At 42.1% G+C, this 20,697-nt stretch overlaps 1 protein-coding gene across 18 annotated transcripts in view; it reads right to left on the minus strand.

Moving 5' to 3' along the window:
- Positions 1-1,936: 1,936 nt before the first annotated feature.
- The window catches only part of sif (guanine nucleotide exchange factor still life), a 92,215-nt gene continuing 73,454 nt past the window's right edge, over positions 1,937-20,697 (minus strand). For 8 of the 18 annotated variants that reach the window (XM_089259940.1, XM_089259934.1, XM_089259939.1 and 5 more), the window contains 10 exons: positions 16,963-17,106; positions 15,681-15,875; positions 15,417-15,525; positions 12,800-12,979; positions 12,582-12,719; positions 12,337-12,494; positions 11,905-12,273; positions 11,553-11,835; positions 11,193-11,457; positions 8,431-10,914 (listed from right to left, as the gene is read on the minus strand). In XM_089259940.1, coding sequence (XP_089116066.1) covers positions 8,844-10,914; positions 11,193-11,457; positions 11,553-11,835; positions 11,905-12,273; positions 12,337-12,494; positions 12,582-12,719; positions 12,800-12,979; positions 15,417-15,525; positions 15,681-15,875; positions 16,963-17,106 — 3,912 coding nt within the window. In that variant the 3' untranslated portion in view covers positions 8,431-8,843. Of the gene's footprint in view, positions 4,049-8,430; positions 10,915-11,192; positions 11,458-11,552; positions 11,836-11,904; positions 12,274-12,336; positions 12,495-12,581; positions 12,720-12,799; positions 12,980-15,416; positions 15,526-15,680; positions 15,876-16,962; positions 17,134-20,697 lie in introns of those variants that run through there. The other 10 variants (XM_030384327.2, XM_030384325.2, XM_030384330.2 and 7 more) reach the window with 4 other exon arrangements.

The raw sequence follows: 20,697 nt of genomic DNA on the forward strand, positions 1-20,697 counted from the left end.
AATTAGACACAATACGTACACACAGCTATGAATTCAGTTGCTGACTTATTTATTTGTTTTTTTTTTTTTTTTATTGATTTGGTACAAGATTCGCCAACTCAGCTGAATAAAGTAACTAGCGCGCCAAAACCACCGGCAAGAGTGACAAGTAGGCTAGTATTATCTCTCCATCCAAGTATTTCCTCTTAGTTGTTCTTAGTATTTCCTCTATTTCCCGTTTCGTCGCCATCCCTCTTACGTTTTCGCATTACGTCTTACGTATTTCTTAAGTTTGTATAATAATTTCTTTTAAATAATTCCTTCAAGTCTTCCAACCATTTAATGCTCAGCTGCTCGATCACACACTTCCCTCCACTTTAATGCACTGCACGATTGACCCCCACTAGGCCTGGGCGACTGAAGAAATGCCTCAGCTGTAGTCGCTTATATAGGGCGACTGTCACTCCGACCCGAAGTCGCTCTCAAATGTTGAGCCCGACGCCAGGTAGAAATCGTACCTCAAGTAACCACTGAGAGCACTCTCTGCTGCTCTAGCTTCGTTTTACTCATATATAAGTACCAAACGACTACTGTGCATACATATACACAATTTAAATTATCTTCTGAACCTCTTAGGTTCTTGCTTTGCAGCAGAGAGACAGCCTGACAGGAAGAGACATCTGGACTGATATCAGATGACATATAGTCAAATAAATATACATACATACTATGAATGAATATGTATACACATGCTATACTTATTTACATTAATATTTACATATATTTCATAATGCCATAGAGAACAGTTTTTCTGCTCTACATTTCTCTTAAGGAGTGACTGATAGGCTATGTATATCGCTTTCAAAAAGGCTAGATCTAGCTGGAAATAGGCTAAACTAAAAACGAGTATAATTTAAAATTTATTTTGTAAATCTGCAAACCCATCATTAATAAATAAAAGCACAGTTTTGATTTTATTTTTTTTTACTTTCACATTTCATTTTGTTTTTGTTTTTTTTTTCTTTTTTGCATTTCAAAAGGATCTTTTTAATTTATTCATTTTCACATATTTTCACTTTCCTTACTTTGAGTGTTTTGTTAATTTGCATGTTGCAATTGTATAATAATTTTTGTTTTTGTCATTGTGTATTACTTGTTGTATATTTCATTTCATTTTGGTTTTGTTCTTTTCAAAAATTATTAACATCGATTGCATGTGGTTGTTGTTGTTGTTGCAGTTGTTAATTATATATCATAATAAAAATTGAATTCTTTAATGCTTGTTTCATTTTGTTAGTTTTATAACTAGAAATGGTTTTTGCTGTTTAACTTGTTGTTGTTGTTGTTTCTATTGTGTGTGTGTGTGTGTGTGTGTGTGTGTGTGTGTGTGTGTGTGTTCAATTAACTTGCATTTGCAGGTGTATGTATTTGTGTCTGTTTCTGTCTCTATCTTTCTCTTAGTGTAATACATTTACTTTTATTGAACTTTTCTTTTGCTGTTGCCATCTTTCGCTATCCAATGCTGCTTCTGCTCTATCCAAAGTAAATGTGTGAATAATATCAATCAAAATGAGACGAATAACAATTGTATAAACCAACTAAAAGACACATACATATACTATTAACAATTGTTTAAGGCAGAGAGAAGCGGCCTGAACTAAACTAAAGAAGTACCAAGCGTACAACTATACATATATTAATTCATATACATATACATACGTGTGTATGTATATATGTATATATATTTAAAATGCATTAAAAATAGTCAAATGTGTACAAAAATGTTTATACTATTTCGAATGATTCCCATATATATATATACTTAAATGTCTGCTGCTTCTTTCTCTTTTTTTCAATTTTACTATTTCATTTGACTAAAGTTTCCTCCCAGCAAGAAACTGCGACTGTTCTGCATTTCGTTTTTATTTTTAATTTATTGTTTATTTTTATCTTTCTCTTTTATTTTTTGTCAAACTTATATAAACAGTAAAAACTATGTTAAAATGTTGTGATTTGTTGTTGCTTCTTCTTCTTTTTGTTTGATTAACATTCATTCATTTTATCAATTAGACTGTTGTATATAGTATTATATTTTTAACTCGATTTTTTCTTGCTGCTTTTTAATTGAAGTTGGTTTTTCATTTATTTTATTTTTATTTTAATTCAATTTGATTGGAAACCTAAAAATGATTTTGTTTTCTTTTTTTTGATTATGTTTCGATTTTGTTTCTGTGTCTGAGGATTTGACAAAATGAATGCATGATATCCATGTCCGCACTCCGGTACACTGACAGACGTACAGTGAACACACGCTATGATGAGCTGGCATTTTGAAATTCATTCAGCAATTGGTTTTAGTTTTGTTTTTTATTTTATTTATTTTTTATCTGTCTGATTCGAATAACATTCAAACGGCATTCACAACCAATATAATTATTATTTTTTCATTAACAAATATTAAAAAAAAAAACAAAAAACATTTTTTCTAAAATGAATTTGAAATTTTTTGTGCTCAACTTTTGGGTTTTTGTTTCTATGGAATTTAGCTATGCCTGTATTTGTTTTTCTTGCTGTCGATTGAAGTTCTTAATTGTTATTTATATTATTGTAATTTAGCTAGAAGAGTGTTTCCATTCGTTTTTGTTTTACTTTCTGTGTATAGTTTTGTTCCTTATATATTTATTTACTCATGATCTTTCTCTTTCTTTAGTTTACTTAAATGTTTTATTTTTTTTTTCGTGATTAACAAGTTTAGTTTTTGTTTTGTTGTATTTGGCTGCTTTTTTGGGATTTGTAATCCTCAACTCGAATTCGAATTCGAATTTCGTTTTAGTGTATGTATGTGTGTGTGTGTGTGTGTGTGTTATAAATATGTTTGTTTAAGTGTATGGAATTCTCTTTGTTTTTGTTTCTTTTTCGTTTAGTTAGTATTACTTGTTAGTTTAACATTTTGACTAAATTTGTTCTATTTTGGTTTTTGTTTGTTTAATGCATGTGAAGTTTTCTTGTTTTATAATTGGGTTTTCTTTCAGTGTACTTACTACAAACTAAACATTTTGCTGTGTTTGTTGATTTGCTTTTCGTGTTCGCTTAACTCTCTAAGGTTTTGCTCATTTATTTTTTATTTATTTTTAAATGTTTTTGTTTTAGAACGTTTGTGTAAAGTTTGCATTTTAAATATGTGTGTGTGTTGTTTTTTTAAATTATTTTATTTTTGTATTTTTTTTTTTTGTTTTTATTTTATTTTTGTTTTTTCATTTGAAATTGTCTAAGCCTAAATACAATCAATGTTTCAATTTGTTCACGTTTTTCTCCTCAATAAATGTATTTTAAATCGAAATTTACTTTTCAAGTCTTTTTCAGCGACAAATGCATTTGAATTTGTTCACATTTATTTAATATATTTTATTTTAATTCTTATTAAATTGTTTTTGTTTTGTTTTTTTTTTTTTTTTTTTCTGTTCAAAATCCTTTGCTATAATTATACGTTATTATATGTGTTCGCACATTTAAATACAATCGATATTATATAAATCAAAGTCTTTTGTATTTGTTGTTCCATTCATTCAAAAAACGTAAACAAAAAACAACAAACGTTTCTTATCGCCTTTCTTCTTCTTCTTCTTCTTCTGCTTCTGCTTCTTCTTCTACTTCCTCATTCGATGTTTTACTTAATTTCGAAACTTTTTCACGTTTTCGAAAGCAACTTTAACAATTTCTTTCAGTATTTGAAGTATTTAATAATAAATAATTTGTAAATCTTATTTTGTAGTTGCTTTGATTTTCTTTTTCATTTGCGGGAAAAGGGGTGAAAAAGTGTTAGTTCGTATTATTAGTGTGTGTGTGTGATTTTTCTTGCAGTGTATACACTGTTCTCCTTACACTTGATTAGTTAAAATGTAACAAAAGAAATGTAGTTACTTTTACTTATTTCTCGTTTTTATTCATTATTCATTATTTGTATTTGTTTTGCTTTTTCTGTTTTAATTTTTCACATCGTCTTTGCGGGTTGTTGACTGTGGATCTGTGCCTAAATTTATCATGTCTCGTGGTTTCCACACCGGGGACCCTACAATTAAATGAAAGAAAAAAGAAAAGATACAATGGAAACCATATATGGAAAAAATATGAAATTTTCTTCAAAGAGTTGAGAGTTTCTGAGAAGCGGCAAGAGTGAGAAGCTCTCCATGTTTAGTAATTGTTTAAAATATTTTTAATTTTCGTGTTACAGTTCAGAGATTCGGCCAATTTATTGTCGAAAAGCATGCAAGCGCCGAGCGTTGAAAGTATTTCAAATCAGCTTTAACTTTATTCAGATTCGATCGAGAATACTTTCAACGTTCCGCAATTTATCTTAAATAAAATATAAGCAAAACTAATTTATTTACTTTTTGTAATGCATAAGAATGAAAGCTACTTTTTGCTCGTTGGCTACTTAAGATGGGGCTTAGCGGGGTGGGGTAGGGTTGAGGGGTACTGCAACAGCTAAGCTAGAAATTAACTAATTAAAATTGGTATAAAGTTAAATTTTGTTTGTTTTGGGATCAAGTTTAGTTCTGTGGGTTCTTTGGAAAATGTTGACATCGCTTGGTATTCATTTTTTCATTACTGTTTTTTCTTTTATATAGGCATATAATATATGTCTATAGATAATACATATGTATATATTTGCATTTGAATATTCAACAAATTGTTCGAATTTAATTTTTATCAGTTTTGCATTTTATGCCAACATTTTTTTCTTTTTTTGTATTTTTGTAAAGTGTTTTGGATCAGAAATGAAAGGAAAATAGTAAGAACGTTGCAGTCGGGCAATGCTGACTGAGGAATACTCATTCACGGCCCAAATGCTACTAGATTCAATATAAATATCAATAGAGCAGGTAAAAGAGTTTCTAGCTCTTTAACGGACGAACAGCAACACGGAGATTTCACAAAACCAATATGCTCATTTCACATTCGAGAATGAGTATAAATATGTAATTACAAAACTCTTTTTATGAGAGAAAGAAAGAGAAGGCGAGATAGTGAGAAGTGCAAGAAGAAGTTAGAGCAACTGCAACAGCTAAAATTTTGAATTGAGCTGGATGGATCTTGTTTTTAAATTATTTAAGGCTTTATTGGGCTCATGAGGGTTTTTTTTTTATACAAAAATGCAATGGAAAAGCAAAATAAAGTTTAGTATTTTTCATTGTTTTTTTTTTTTTTTTTTTTGCTTTAAAAAATATTTTAAAATGAGAGAGCAAGAGAGAGATAGAAAGTGAAGGAAAATCGTGGAGGTTTTTGGTTCGTTGTGGGGACACGTGTGTGTAACCATAAGACATTTATATACTTTATATATATATTATAATTATATAATGTAATGTTTTTGTTGTTCTTTTTCTTTTTTTTTCATAAATCTGGCACAGTTGTCTGTTAATTGTTTTGTTTGTTTTGTTTTGGTATAATTATAAGAAAATGCAAAACAGATTATTGTAAAATGACAAAAACTGTTTAAAAAGGGTAAAACTTGCTTCATTTCCATTTGCAATTTTAATTGATTTTTGTTTAACTGTTTTTTATAAGTTTTTAATTATTTAATGATTAATTAATCAAGCGATGCCAACTAAATATATATGTATATATATTTCAATATATTTAAGTGTTGTTGTTGTTTTGCTGTTGCTGTTGTTGTTGTTGTTGATTTGTTTAGCTAATCATGTAACTGTATCGCTTAGGCTTACAACCTATACAAACTTAAATATGTTTTACCCATATATACATATGTATAGAAATATATAATGCATAAATCAATAAGAAATGAATTATCTTTGATTTCTGAATTATATATAATATACATATATATATATTTATTTGTTTTTGTATTATCTTCAAGATAATATTTAACAATAACAAAAATTAAATATCACCCGTTAATTTGTTTAACTGCTAATTCGCATAATATAATTCATAATTTGTTGCTATAATTTACATTAGAAAACAAATCAAAAATTAAAGCACTTACCTGCTACGAAAATTAAGTAAACTTTTATTAATTAACTAATTGAAGTATTTTTGAAATTTGTTTGTCTTTGGGGCGGCTACAACATAACTGTTCTGTAGAGTGAGGGTGCTTGGGTAAGGGCTGAGGGATGAGGGGCGTTGTCATGTCATTTGGTCACTGTCCGTAGAGCACATTGACATTAATTTGCATTGTTGTTTAATTAGCTATTCCGTTTAGCTTAGTTTAGTTTGCCTTTGCCATATTTGTGAGCTTAATTAACATTTGATTTCATTTTATTTGATTTGATGTTTTTTGTTTTGTTTTTGTTGATTTTAGAGCTTTTCGATTATTATTTGATTTTGATTATTTATTAAGTGGTATACGGTTTTGCCTCTTTGACAATTTTTGATTTTTTGTATTGATTTTTGCGATAAATTTTTAGTTTTGAAGAGATTATTTTGCCATTTATTATTATTTTGTTTTGAATTTGTTTCGCTCGTGGTATTTAAATTGTATTTTAGTAATTTAGTTAGCCATGTATTTACGTATGTATATTTATGTCTTGTATATAGTTAGTAGTATATGTATGTTGTCTTACAAATTGTAATTCGTATATATTTTGATTTTTACGTTCTTTTGATTTTACTGCTGTGAAGCCCAGTGTGAACTGTAAACATTTGTAGATACTAAGGAATTTACTTCTATTTATTCTTTATTTATTTACTTCTGCTGACTATTTGAGAGTATAGCTTGAACAACCTGACATTTGATCTTTAAGTCTGTCTTGGATCTCTATGCATATAGTACTATATATGTATGTATATATCTATGTTATGTTTTGTTTGCCTGCAGTTATTAGACACCCAAACTTAAGCTAAATATGTATTTAATGTATGTTGTGTGTGAGCGAGGCAAGAGTTGAATTTATTTGAGAGTTTGGGAAGTTATTTGGTATATGGACTGTTTGGAAGATCTTTTGGGTCATATGATCATATTGGTCATATGAGTCATATTGACTGCCTGCCTGCCCTGATTGCTAGTGTATATTTATATCTATAGCCTCATTTAAACATACATACATATATATATGTGTATGTATGTTAGGTCTAGATATAATTGCATTTGCATTTTTAAATTGTTTTTGATTCTTGTTTTTATTTTAATACATAAACATTGAGGTACGACTTACGATTATCATTCTTCAATACGATTTATTTGCATTTGCATTAATTTTTTTTACCTGTTCAATTTGCCTATGGAAAAATGTAAGTGATTTGCATTTGCAATTTATTGTAATGAAATGTTTCCATGCAAAATTATTTGTCACAACACCCACACATACATGTACATATATGTATATATTTTGACAATTCGGTTTTGATTTCTCTTTCGTTTGTTCTAACTAGCTAGGGTAAATATTGATTTAGATTTGCATATTTATTGTTTGCTTTAAGTAGTATCCATGTATAATGTTAACCTATAGAATGTTGCCAACCCGCATTTTTCACTTAGTCTTTAGCTAAAATACGCACAAATATTTGTGTGCCTCTCTGTCTGACTGCCTGCTCCCTCTAATCCTGCTCCAAATCCACCTACTGCTCCTTGCCGTGCAATCACTTCTCCGTGGTAATTAAAAAGTTTTCCTTACGTTTCCGGAAATGCCAGTGACACAGTTTGCCCAGCCAATAGTTGAAACGACTGACATTACCTACAACTTTTATCCTATATATAAGTATATATGTGTAATGTTTGTGTTTGTGTGTGTGTGTGTTTGTTAGTAAGTTGCGCTTGCATGTCTCTTAGTTTACTTGAGTGCGAGTATGAATTTCAACTTTATAGTTTTTAGTCGTAATTACGCCACTTGAGCATTGTGTGCAACGCGGCGTATGCGCCATGTGCGTATACGTAATGCGGCATGCTGCATGCACTGCAGCAGCAGCAGCAGCAGCAGCACATCCGCTAACAGTTCTGCTTATTCCCGAACTTCTTCTTCTTCTTCTATTTTCTTTCTTTTTAATATAAATCATAACCTTACAAATTACACAGAAAATTTGCATATTCTCTCATTCTCTCTGTGTAAATGGAAAATAATTAACCTGATGTGCCACACACACACGCATGCCACATACACACGCATATATGTGTATGTATGCCTGTCTGTGTTTAAGTTGTGCTGTGAAGTTGCAGTTGTAGTAGTAGTTGTTGTTGTTGTTGTTTTTTTTGGTTTTCCTAAGCGCTAAACCAATAGCTTCTGCTGACTTAAATCTAACACTTAAACATGACTCTTAACTGTGCTCTTGTGTGTGTGTATGTGTGTGTGTGTTTATTTTTCAATCCCTTGTGTTCAAGTTTTGATTATTATTTTCCCATATTTGTATATGTATATATAGTATATATGTGTATATAGTTTGCATTGCAGCTTACGTATATTTTAGTATATTTTGTTGTAGAGCTGAGCGGTTTTATGTTTGTTTATTTAGTTTTGGTTGTATAATTTTTGAGGCATTCTGGGTTGCTGTTGTTGTTGTTGTTACTGTTATCTTTGGTTGCGCTTTTGTAATGAGTTTTTGTTTCAACTACTCGTAAATTGAAGCTTAAGTTCAACGGTCTCATAAAATCCCTGTTTACGTGTCTCATCCTCACTCGATTTGCATCCCGTCGCCTGCCCTTAGACATGGATCTCGAAGTAGTCGTGGCAGTCGACACAGCCGCCCGCCGGATCGCCGCCCATGTCCGGCATGTAGCCAATGCCACCGCTGGCCGTCGGCTGTGTGCTAACCACCATGCCGGGCATTCCTGGCATTCCTGGCATTCCGGGCATGCCGCTCAGTCCGCGTGGCGTCTTCTTCCGCGTGCGACTCTGCCGCACGCGGGACTTATGCTAGGAGGGTCGCTTCTGGTACAGACAGTCAATGCATGTGGTGTACTCGGGCGCCGAGGAGCTCAGCTGATAGACCGACTGCTGGGCGGGATCATGCTGACAGCCGCCCATTGGCATGGCCATCGGCGGCGGCTGGCCATAGCCGGCCATCTCCATCTCCTGCATGTAGCTAACCATGGGCATGTACTGCTGTGGCGGCTGCCTGGGCAGCGCGTCGTAAATGGGCTGCGAGAAGGTGTTCTCGGCGGACTGGGAGCGCAGTGGCCCGGAGCTGTAGACAACATAGTTGCGCTCGGGCGAGACGCCGTAGGCGCGATACGAGCTGCTCGTGGTGGTGCTGTCGCGCGAGGTGGAGCGCTCCAGCGACTTGCTCAACCGGCTGCGTCCGTTGCCCGAGCCGTAGCGGCTGCTAGTGGGCGCGGCGGCCACATAATGATCGCTGCACGTCTGATTGTCGTAGACCGGATAGTACTGATATGTCTCCTGGGCGTGCGGCTTGGTGCCCGTCTCGAAGCTGCCGTGGGCAGACATGCTGCGCTTGCGCGAGCCACCGCCGCCGTAGGGCACATCCAGGTTGTGGTCGGAGCCGCCGTGGCTATCGAAGCTGCTGCGCGGCGAATGGCGCTGGCAGATGCTGGCCCGATCGGGCGACAGATGGTCGACGCTGCCACGCGGCGAGATGCGCGGCGACAACGATGCCGTCCCCGGCTCCGAGCTGCAGACGTGCGAGGGGCCGCTCTTCTTCAGGCAGCTGCGATCGGGACTCTTCGACTTGGCCGGGCTGGCTGGCGGCTTCAGGATGCCCCCGCCGGGACTTGTGTGCTTCAGGATGCCGCCGCCCTCGGAGCTGCGCCGTGGACTGGGCGTGCGTCGTCCGCCGGAGAGGCGATCTTGCGAGTTCTCGCGACTGGAGCAGATGCTCAGCCGTTTGCCCTGCTCGCTGACGCTCGTCCGCGGCGATTTGATCTTTATGATGCGCACCGGGGAGCTGCCCTGCGACTTGCTCCGATCTGGCGAAATGTATATGCTCTGGCGCTTGCCGCTCTTCGGCTTGCTGCCCGTCGCAGCGCTCGCTCGCTCCGGCGACTTGGCCTTGAAAATTTTGTCCACCTTCTTGTCGATGACGACGATGTGCGAGGCCAGCGAGCTGGTCGGCTCGTCCTCGGTATCGTCGCCGGAGCGCTCCGAGGGCCCAGTTGTATTGCCACCAGTGCTGTCCGATTCGGTGGCTGGCCGCGAGGGCGACTCAATGTCCACGGTCACGATCTGCTGAGTGTTCTCCACGATGGTCTGAGGCTCGGGCGAGAGACTGGAGTCGTTCTGCTGCTGATCGGCTGCCTCGTCGCCGGCGTCGGTCGGCTCGAAGGCCTTCTCGCGCAGATTGGCCATGTAGGTGGCAATGTCGCATATGCCCGCCGCCAAATCCTCCTGCTCCAGCTCGCACAGATGCTTGTCCATGAAGCGTGTGGTGGCATCCGTTTCGCTCGCATGCCCGCTGGCACCTGAGCCATTGCTGGCATCGCGTTCGCGTTCGCGTCGCTTTTGCTGCGCCTCGCCTCCTCGCGGATGCTGATGCACTACGGCCACCTGCTGTGAGGCGGCCAGGCGCTCCGCTTCGCTCTCGAAGATCTCAATGACCTCGATCTCCTGCTTGGGCGACTGGCGAGGCGACTGGCGCGGCGACAAGTGTCTGGGGGTCTGGCTCTGGCTCTGGCTCTGTGCTTGGGTCTGGGTCGTGTGGGGGGTCAGAGTGGGAGTCGGTGTCGTAGTCGGTGTCGATGTCGAGGTCGGGGTCTGATTTGGATTAGTGTCGCTACAGATTGTTGTTGTTGTTGCTGTTGTTGCTGCGAACAAGCTACCACTACTGCCTAGACTTAGATTAAACGTGGCTGCCACGTGCACCGCATGCGCCTCGGACTCCGACTCGTGCTCGGACTCGCTGGCAACTACGTCTAGGCTGCTCTTACCTAGATCCTTCATTAGCACCGGCTGATAGCTGGCCGGCGGATGCGATGATTGTATCAGGCGCGCCTGGCTGCCAGTGCTGCCCACCGAGAGCGTCGACGTGGTGCTGCACGATGTGATAATAAGTGGGAAGAGACAAAGAGAGAGAGAGAGAAATAGCAATAAATCAAGCGATAAAGGAGATTTACGAGGAGTTCAAGTGAAACAACTACCAGACCCTTGGCCAGATACTCTCTGGATAATTAATGAAAGCTCATTCAATTCGATTCGCATTCGCTTTCCCATTCCCAGTCAATTACTTTCGCTTCTATCATCTGGCAGTTATTTCGGCATGGCAATTACTACAGAGCGAAGGCCATTTGCCTACTGAGATTTGGAGCTCACCTGAGCGTCAGGTGATTGGGCGTGCGGCCCAGCGTAGCCTTGGGCCTGATTGTGCCCTGCTGTGAGTCCTCCTCGCCCTCCGACTTGGTGCCCGGATCGATGCGCTCAATGTCGCTGCTGTGATGATGTAAATGCGGCTGCCTGATGGGCGGTGGCGGCGGCTCGCGCGGATGCGGATGTGGATGCGGCGCCATTGACTGTTGCTGCTGCTGCTGCTGCAGCTGCTGCTGTGGCTGCTGCGAATCTGTGGGCGAGCAAATGATTTCTTTATGTGTGTGCGTGATGCGATGATGCGATGATATACGACATGTGCTCCGATTATTAGCCAGCCTGCAGTGGATGACGAGCTGCTCCACTTACCTGTCACATCGCCCAGCGTCTTGCTGCGACTGCGAAAGCCGCCCGGCTGTGGCAGCGGCTGTTGTTGCAGTTGCTGCAGCTGCTGCTGCTGTTGTTGCTGTTGCTGCTGCTGCTGCTGGGAGTGGGGCATATAGTGCACCCCGCCGCCAACGCTCGGCGGTAGATCGTCGCCCTCCTGGCTGCCCGACAGATTGTCGTAGTCAATATTGCCCGCCGAGTGGCGCTGCGAGCCGGACTTCTTCTTCGGCTTGCCCAGCGTATGCGAGCCATGAACGATGGTGATCTGTGGAGTGCACTGGAGGATTAGCAGCTGGTCGGGGGCGCTGCCTGAGCAGCTGTGGCTGCAGCTCACCTGCTGCTTGGGTCGCTCCAGCGTCTGCGAGTTGCCCGCATAGCCGCCCATTTGGGAGGACATGCCCGAGACGGAGCCGGAGCTGCCGCCAAAGTTCTTCATGGGAATTGACATGTTGCGCACGCTCTCGCGGATTATCTGCCTGATGGTCTTAAGGAATGCATTGCGGAAATCGGCGGTGCTATTGGACAGCACGTAGACCTTCTCCGAGCGGCGCTGCAGCTGCGAGCGCAGGTGTATTAGCTCCCAGAGGAAGTGCGAGTCCATGTCCTTGGCCGAGCTGGCGCGCACCTGCACCTCGGTGACGGGTATTAGCACCTGATACCGTATGATTTCCACCTCATTTGGTGCATTCTTGCTCGACACGCCCTGTGCGAAAAGTCATTTATAAGCCCATTGAAATCGAGTCCTTTGGCCGGGCCATTTACTCACCATTAGCTTCTTCTTCTGGCGCAAACGCTCCTTGCAGAGGAACACCACCGCCGACTTGAACACAAAGCACATGGCGTGCAGCTCGAGGCCCTTCTTGATCTTGCCCAGAAAGTCGGAAATGTTTAGCCATTCGACGCCGCCATAGTAGAGCAAATCGCCTGGGAATGCGCAGCATTGCGGGGAAGGAGCATTGGCATTGGCATTTGAGGCTGATGTAGCTATTGAATGCGTTTGGTGTAACCCACCTGGACTCAAATCGATGGGCTGCTTGCACGACTTCTGATGCTGCCGGAACAGATGATCGAAAATGGCGCCATATTCCTCATGAATGCGCTGCATCTCATTGATGTGCTCCGCCACCTTCTCCATGCCCTTGAGTGCCTCTGTGGAAATTGCAAAGTCACATTAGCGCTGAAAGGGCTCAAGAGTCATCATCCCCCGTCCCCTTCGTCCCTCTACTTACCGCACAGGTGGACGTGCTCGTCGGCCCGCGTATCTGTCAGATTGCGCATCTGCTGCAGCAGCAGCGGATACTTGAGGATGCGCTGGATGGGCTTGATCAGATACGATTCCAGAGTGCTGCTGTGCTGCTGCTTGGGATTGCGTGCGGCCAGGAACTCCTGCAGCGCATGGTTGCCCTCATCTGCGGCAAATGAGACAATTTCGAATGGTGCTTAGCAATTGCGAGAATTGTGATAAATTTGGCAAATGATTTGATTTCAATGCACACTTCAATTTCCATTAATTGCGACACAAAGGCACAGCGAGAGAGACGGCGAGGGAGAGAGAGAGAGAGGGCAATAGGCTTCACGTGCACAACGTTGACAAGAAAATGTCATTAAGTTGTTCTTATAGCCAGCTGAGAAGCTTTTGATAAAGGCACAGTCAAAGCCTGTCTGTTGCACGGATTTGCGTCTAATGGTTGACGTCCTTTCCTCCCACTCCCGCACTCCTGTTCTCCCACTCTCTCCCGATCCCTGCTCCTGCTTGCTGCTTTTGCCTGCTGCTGCTTGTAACGAAGGCACTTAAGTGCACTTCTTGCTATAATTAATTATCCTTTCAACTTTTTGCATAAAATTGCATGCAACAGCCAAGCGCAGCAGCAGCAGCAACAGCAGCAGCAGCAGCAGCAGCGGCAGCAGCTCGAGTGTCTGTCATACCTAAAGCTCAAACTTAAGTTGACAAACTGTGCTCCAGCTTTTGCCATTGCTGCTACTCCTGCTTCTGCTTCGGCTCCTGCTTCTGTTCCTGGCAGCTGCTTAGACAGCCATTGATTGCAAATATTGCAAATTTTTACCTTTACGACGTTGCTGCTGCTGCTTTTCTTTTTCTGCTGTTGTCGTCGTTAATAAGTTACCTTTTTTTTTCTACTTTTATGTAATTTTAATGCATTTACAGCGCTTACAAATCTCTCTCTCCCTGCCACTCAGTGACTTTGCTCAAGGTATTATCGAAACATTATTAACTTGTTAGGCATTACAGAAATCTGCTGTTGGGCTATTAGGATTTAAGTGAACTTTAGTGCTTCGATTTGCACTGAGCTTAATTGTTGGATTATAGTTGAGGTAATAGAGACTTTACTGCGGGGTTTTTATGTGGCAAGGAATGAGCTCATCAAATTCTAGGTGCCTAGCTGCTATAGAACAATTTTAATATTATTTTTATATATTTTTATTTTACATAATAAATATTTCCCAAATGAACCTGCATTTACTTTTATCACTACAGAAATCTCTTCTAAATGAAATGTCCTCCATTCCAAATCCAATCTTCCTTCTCCTGCTCTTATCACATATGAGGCAAGAGCATTTTCAGTTCGGCATAGTCATAATCAACGGCTGCTGCTGCTCCTGCTGTTTGTTTGCTCTCTTGCCGTCTGCTTCCCATTTGTGGCACTTGTGTTTGCTCGAGTGTTTTTAAGCTGCCACTAAGTCTAATTTAATTATGACATGTTGTCGCCTAAGCCAGACTCTCGCCAGGGATGTCTGGATTCTGGAGTCCCGCTAGTCTCTGCAATTCTCTCGGCAGCTGTTCCGCCCGTTTCGGCTGGCTCCGGCTGCCTTTTATGCGCCTCGTCGTTTGCGGGTTGGCTGCCACAGCCAGTGGCAACAGCGCGGCATAGTTTTTGGCAGCCCCCGCATTTGCCCATTTGCCCATTTGCCAGCGTGTCATAATTCTACAAGTTTAATTAACAAAAGATACTTGACAGTTGCTGCCGCTGCTGCTGCTGCTGCCTTGGCATGAATATGAACATGCCACGCCCTGCCGCCTTGCACGGAAATTTGCTGCCTCGCCACGTCTACGCATTTGCGGTTGTAATTATTCATTTAACTTGCAAATCATTTAAAGGCTCAGCCTGTGGCAGGGGTGCAGCAGGAGCGGCAGGAGCAGCAACAGCAGCTGCGCCAGCCACTGTCAACAATTGAAGCGCATAGTTTGCCAATTGTTCGCAACTTGTCGCTTGTTTTACTTTTCACAACTTTTCCCCAGCAGCAGCGCCCTTGGCCCTCCCCCGGGCCCTGCCCCTCCCCCTTCTCCACGGCAGTTCAGTAAACTTCCAACTCAAATAGACTTTGACGCTTTACGCTGATTGCAATAGTTGAGAGCAGCAGCCACACACACACACACACAAATACAAACACACATGGCTCATAATATATGGATTTATGCATATATGGTAAATACTTTCTATCTGAATTGTCATGCGACACGCTTACGGAATTCTCCAGCCCTGCGTTTTTATTCGTTTTGCAACACAGTTTATACACATGTAAATGATTGCATGAAAACAAGCTAAAAGAAGTCTGTGGCTTTTTTTCAGCTTGGCGCACGGGGCGTATGAGTGATTCGATTTGCGCATATATTTGTTGATTTCCATTACAGAATCAATATGGAAAAATCTACACATATTTGCCAATGGAAAATATATATATTTTTTAATAAACTTTCACGTTAATTGCGTTATTCAGCTGAACAGAAATGTATTTAGTATTTATCTGAATTGGCTTACTCGGACTCTCTTAAAGTCAGATTGCTTTCAGTCTAATGGAATTTTATGTAAATAGTTTCAATGTACTTACTTGGATGTAGAACCTTTTGGGCCTTGCTGTGGCTGGCGCAGAACGAGGAGTACAGCTTGAAGTGATTGACATAATAGAGAAAAGCCGAGCCAATCGCAAACAAGACGTTCTGCATGAGCGAGAGAGAGAAAGAGTGGGAGAGTGGGCGAGAGAATAAGAACAAAAAGAGATTAAACATGGAAAGAAACACACATACACAATATAAGTCAAAAGAAATTGGAATTAGTTAGGCGAGTCACGCACTGAGTCGACGGATAAACTTACCCTGAACTGGCCGCAATGCTCGAATTTATTGAATTCCGGCTCAAGTTCGAGCGCCTCTTCGAGATTCTGGAGAAACTGACGCTGGAATGTAACAATCTCGTGTATGTTGCCGAAGAGCGCATTAATTTCCGCATTCGATAGAAACGTTTCGCGTTTCATGGGCTCCAGATAATGCTCCAGCAGATTGTTCAAGTGCTGCATACAGAGAAGAAGAAGAAGATGAAAAAAAGATTATAAAATAATTCAAATGTTTTTACACCCATCTGGTTGTTGTTGTTGTTCAATAAATTCAAATTTGTTGACACATAAAAAATGAAAAATGAGTAAAGCAGGCAAAAGCAACAACCAAAAGGAACAAAATAATATAAAACGAAATGAAAGAAAGATGCATAAATTAAATTAAAAAATCAGCAGCCCAAGAACGACGACAACTGCCCACAACAGCACCCCCACACCCCCGAAAACTCCCAGCTGAGCTGAGCTCTGCTGCGCTGGGCTGGGGCTGGGACTGAAGCCGGGACTGGGGCCGGGGCCGGGACTGGGTCTGAGTCTGGTGACCAGTTCTCTCGGCCGAGCAACTTTTTAGTTTTCCCCGCAACAACAACGTAGATAGACTCAAAAAAAAAGTAAATAAAAATATGGGCAAAAACTGTAGCATAGCCGCAGGCGCGCGCTTTCATTTGGAACAATACTTCCGGCCAGCGGATAGCTGGGAATGGGGACTGCAAATATGGCCAGGGGGCAGCGAGGGGGGCGCGCGGACGTCGTCGGGCCACTGCCAGAGAGATAAGACTCGCCGCAGCGGCGCGGCGCTTTACATAATTTCTAAATTATAATAATTATTTGTATGCTTCCTGGCAAACTCGAGAGGGCGTGGCTTAAAGCCAGAGCAGCCCACACAGCCGCATGGCTAAAGGATTAAAATTTGCATTTTTAATTGCGAGCCAACACTAATGAATGGAATGTGTAATATTTTTTGGCCGACGAGCCGTACTCGAAGCCAAAGCCAAGAAATAATAGTTCTGGAAGGTGTTCAAATACCCTGTTGGCCAAGCCAGCTGTGCCAGGCTTATGAATATTGCAAATTTAGCCAAGGCAATGCAGACGGCAGTGCAAGTTTATATATGTATGTATGTATATCTACTTAATCTCTATCGTTTCATTTTGAATATGATATAAGAGAGAGAAAAAAAATCAAACTACACGCTGCGGGCGCATATAAAAAACTGAGCTGAGGAAAAAACTAATTTAATAGGATAATATAATCATAGAGTGAACTTACCTTGACGTAGGTGCGCTCCGTCTCCACCAGCTCCATGATGACTTTGCGCAGCTTCTCGGCATCGGTCAGTTGGCGCGATGGCGTTAAAGCTGTGGTCGAGACCGACGATGTGACTGAACCCGTGGGGCTCGATTTGCGCGTTTCCTGAGGTGAACGACAAAATCCGGTAACCTTAACAGGTCAGGGTTCGGTTCGGTTGGGTTGGTTGGTTGGTTGGTTGGTTGATTGTTGATTGTGTTGTGTTGTTGTGTTTGTTGTTGTTGTTGTTGTTGTTGTTGTTGTTGTTATTGTTGTTGTTGCATGATGAGGATCGTGAAACGAAAGAAACGAAACGAAAACGAGCGAAGATACCACACAAAAAAGAGACACCAAAAATAAATGACAATAAACAAAAATGAAGTTAGCATGACAGAGATAGATAGACAGCGATAGTTAGAACAGGACGGATACGGGGGTGGGCTGGACTGGGCTGGGCTGGGTCGTTTCAGGGCGTTGGGTTCGGTTGGACTGGGTCAAACTGTTGGCATGGGTCGTTCAGCTGAGTGCTGGCTGGCTGGATGGCTGGATGGCTGGCATTATTGTAGAACTCGCGGCGGCCACTTTAAACAGACAGACATAAACGTAGCCCCAGCGACGACGGCGACGGCGACGGAGGCGACGTCAGCTGCGGTTCTAAATGACTGTCACGTCCTTGTCGTAAGTCCAAGTTGGGGGCGTCGTTTGCTTGTTGTATCTGCTGTTGTTGTTGTTGTTGCTGTTGTGTTTTGTCCTCGGCAAAGTTGTTGCTGCTGCTGCTGTTCGTGATGGTGTTGGTGTTGCTGTTTGTGTGCGGTTACAAGCACATTTGGCACTGACAGTTGACGCTTGACGGTTGACATAGAGTGTGTGTGCATACAACTACACCAAATAAACACACACACACACACACAGTAGCGCACGCGTACAGTCACATACAGAGCTAACCACACAACCGCATTTTGCATAAAGTGTAGAGGTGCGCAAATCTTCAGCCTTCTTATGTCACTCGCACAGTGGTTTTAGGTCTCTCGGTTTTCCCTCAGTTACAATTTTTTGTTGTTCGCTCAAGTTTTCTCCCATTCGTTATGTTGTTTTTCTATTGGTTTAACTTTCTGTCATTATTCTTGGTGTTTTCTTCGTTAGGCAAAAGTGTTAAATGGCTCGTTGACCGGAACTTAGTTAAATTGACTTGCCACGCCCATCAAAATATTGAACGAATTTGCATTGTAAATGCCTAAACAAATATTTTTATACGCCCCACTCTATCTGTCTCTGTTGTTCTCTCTTTTCCTCTATCTGTCTGTGTGTGTGTGTGTGTATTTGAGTGCTGTGCAATTTGCAAAAGGTCAGAGTTTAAATCAACAGAGCGGTAAACAGCAGCGCGACAGGGACAGCAATAGCGATTGAGAGATGGCGCATAAGCATTACCACTGTGCTTGACAGGGCTCACAATGCGCCCTGCCCGAAGGAATGGCCAGTCATTGGCGATGACAGCGTGATTGAGTCAAAGGCTTAACTGTATACTCTTTGCGACTTTCAGCTGATAGCCGATATAGTTTGAACGCCAACGAAATTTAATATCGTTCTCATGCTGGCATCCTCGGGGGCGCAAGAGTTCAAACACGTGTGTGTGAGTGCGATCGAGCTTTCGCTCGTTTGATGTGTGTGAGTGCAATACTCACTGGCCTGCACGGCACTGCGCGTGAGAGTAAGAGAGACAACAATCCTATATATAGGCAGCCTAGCGCCATCTGTCCACAGAATATTGAAACTCATGAAGAGCAGAAGCAAAAGCATATGAAAACAACTCTTCGAGCGGCAGCAGCAGCAGCAGCAGCGAAGGCAAATATAAATAGCTCGAGGCTGCACAAGTAACTGTAAAATATGCTCAATTCTTTTTTGTACATCGATGTACATTAATATAAATGTAAATTTGCGCTTGTGTTTGTATTGAGCGCTAAATTGGCTGCTTTTTGTTTGCATATATGCAGGCTGGGCATTTTAGTCGGAGCTAGCGCCATCTACCGTCGCAGTTAAGCAACATTTTGTGTTAGATTTAAATTGGAGAATATGGCAGAAAACCGCTGCAGCATATAAATGCATCAGATGATGCCACGTTTGTTTTCGTGACTGATTGTTTTGTCACGTTTCCATCTCTGCACACACACACACACACACACACACACTTGCTGTCTTGAAGACTTTGCCATGTAGTTGCAACAACAATCTCATGAAATTTCAGTTGTCATTGTTCGTGCAACATTCAGCTGAATTGCTGTTGTTGTTGTTGTTGCTGCTCGCTGGCATTGTGGAAGAAGACATTTCACTTTTATGCAGTTGCACTTTGTGTATTATTGTTTCGTTCGTTTTTCCCTATGCATCTGTCTCTTTCTCTCCTCTCTCTTCCTTGGCTCTGTCTTGGCGTTGTTGTGCAGCTTGTTCTTGTCTACTTTTAACTGTTTTATTGTTCTGCATTTCTTTCAGCTGCATCGTCGACGGCTGCGCCGCTGATTTGCATAAGCGGCGTCGGCAGCGGCAGTGGCACCGGCAGCGGCAGCGGCGACCCAAAACCAACAAAGAGTAAGACACAAAAGGGGCACGACCAGGGCCGAGAGGCGGGCTGGATGGCTGGCTGGGTAGCCTGTTGGGCTGCTGGGCTGGATGGCGGGCTTAGTGCGCCAGGTGAGCGGCTGAGGCAGCTTATGGGCCAGCTGCTGAGTGCCAACATTGTTGTTGCAGCAGCTCTCATTGTTGTTGTTGTTGCTGTTGCTGCTGCTGCTGGCGTCATGCCCCAAAGATGAAAAATTTGAAAATTTCTTGAATTTCTTGGTGAGCTGCAGCAGAAGCCGCCACTGCCACCGCCGCCGCCGCTGCTGCCGCTGCTGCTGCTGCTGCTGCTGTGCGAAATGTCAACTTGAATTAAAAGGATTCTTATGTAACGCCCTGACTCTCCAGTTGCTGTCTCGCCTGGCAGTTCTGCATGTGTGTGTGTCTGTGTGTGTGTGTGTGTGCTCGGCCTCAGTGTGTTTGTGTGTCACAGTGTTCAAGTATCATTAAATGAAGTGGGTTTCTGCCAGTTTCGAGCACACTTGGGTAAAGCATATCCAGAAACAAAGTGCATTCTGTGGCGTCTTTGCGTTTCTTTCTTGTCTCTGCTCTATCTGTCTCACTCACTGTCACTGGCTCTGCCCCCGACACACACACACTCTCTCTCTCTCTCTCTTTCTCACTCTGTCTCTGTGTAGCCTGTCGTTCATATTTGTTGTGTATATATCCTTGATATTTTTATGCCAGCACATTTCTATTTGTGACGTTTATTGTTTGGTGACTTGCAAGCAACAAGACCCAATAGGCCAAATTTGTGGCACAAACATCTTGAGCGGCAACAACTGACAGCCAAGACTACGAGTACATATTCCCCACCTCTGCCACCCCTATGACTACTCCTGCTGCTCCTTCTGCCATGGCATAGCTTAACCCACACGAGGCACTTCTCTCTTGGCTTTAGCAAATTTCAATTTGTGCACATTTCAATCAGAAGTGCACAAACCCCAGGCTCATGCCACTGCCCGGACGGGCTGCAGCCCCTTGCCGTGCTGCGGCTCGTGTTTGGCGCTCGTTTTAATAGTTTCCGCTTCCGCTCGGCGAGTTCAAAGCAATTGGAACTGACTTTGCCCGCTGCCTCAGCCGGGTGTCAGCCAAGTGCCAAGTTCCGTT

Source organism: Drosophila navojoa, chromosome 4, assembly GCF_054131105.1.
Source record: "Drosophila navojoa isolate 15081-1374.11 chromosome 4, UAZ_NAV_1.0, whole genome shotgun sequence".
NCBI lineage: Eukaryota > Metazoa > Arthropoda > Insecta > Diptera > Drosophilidae > Drosophila > Drosophila navojoa.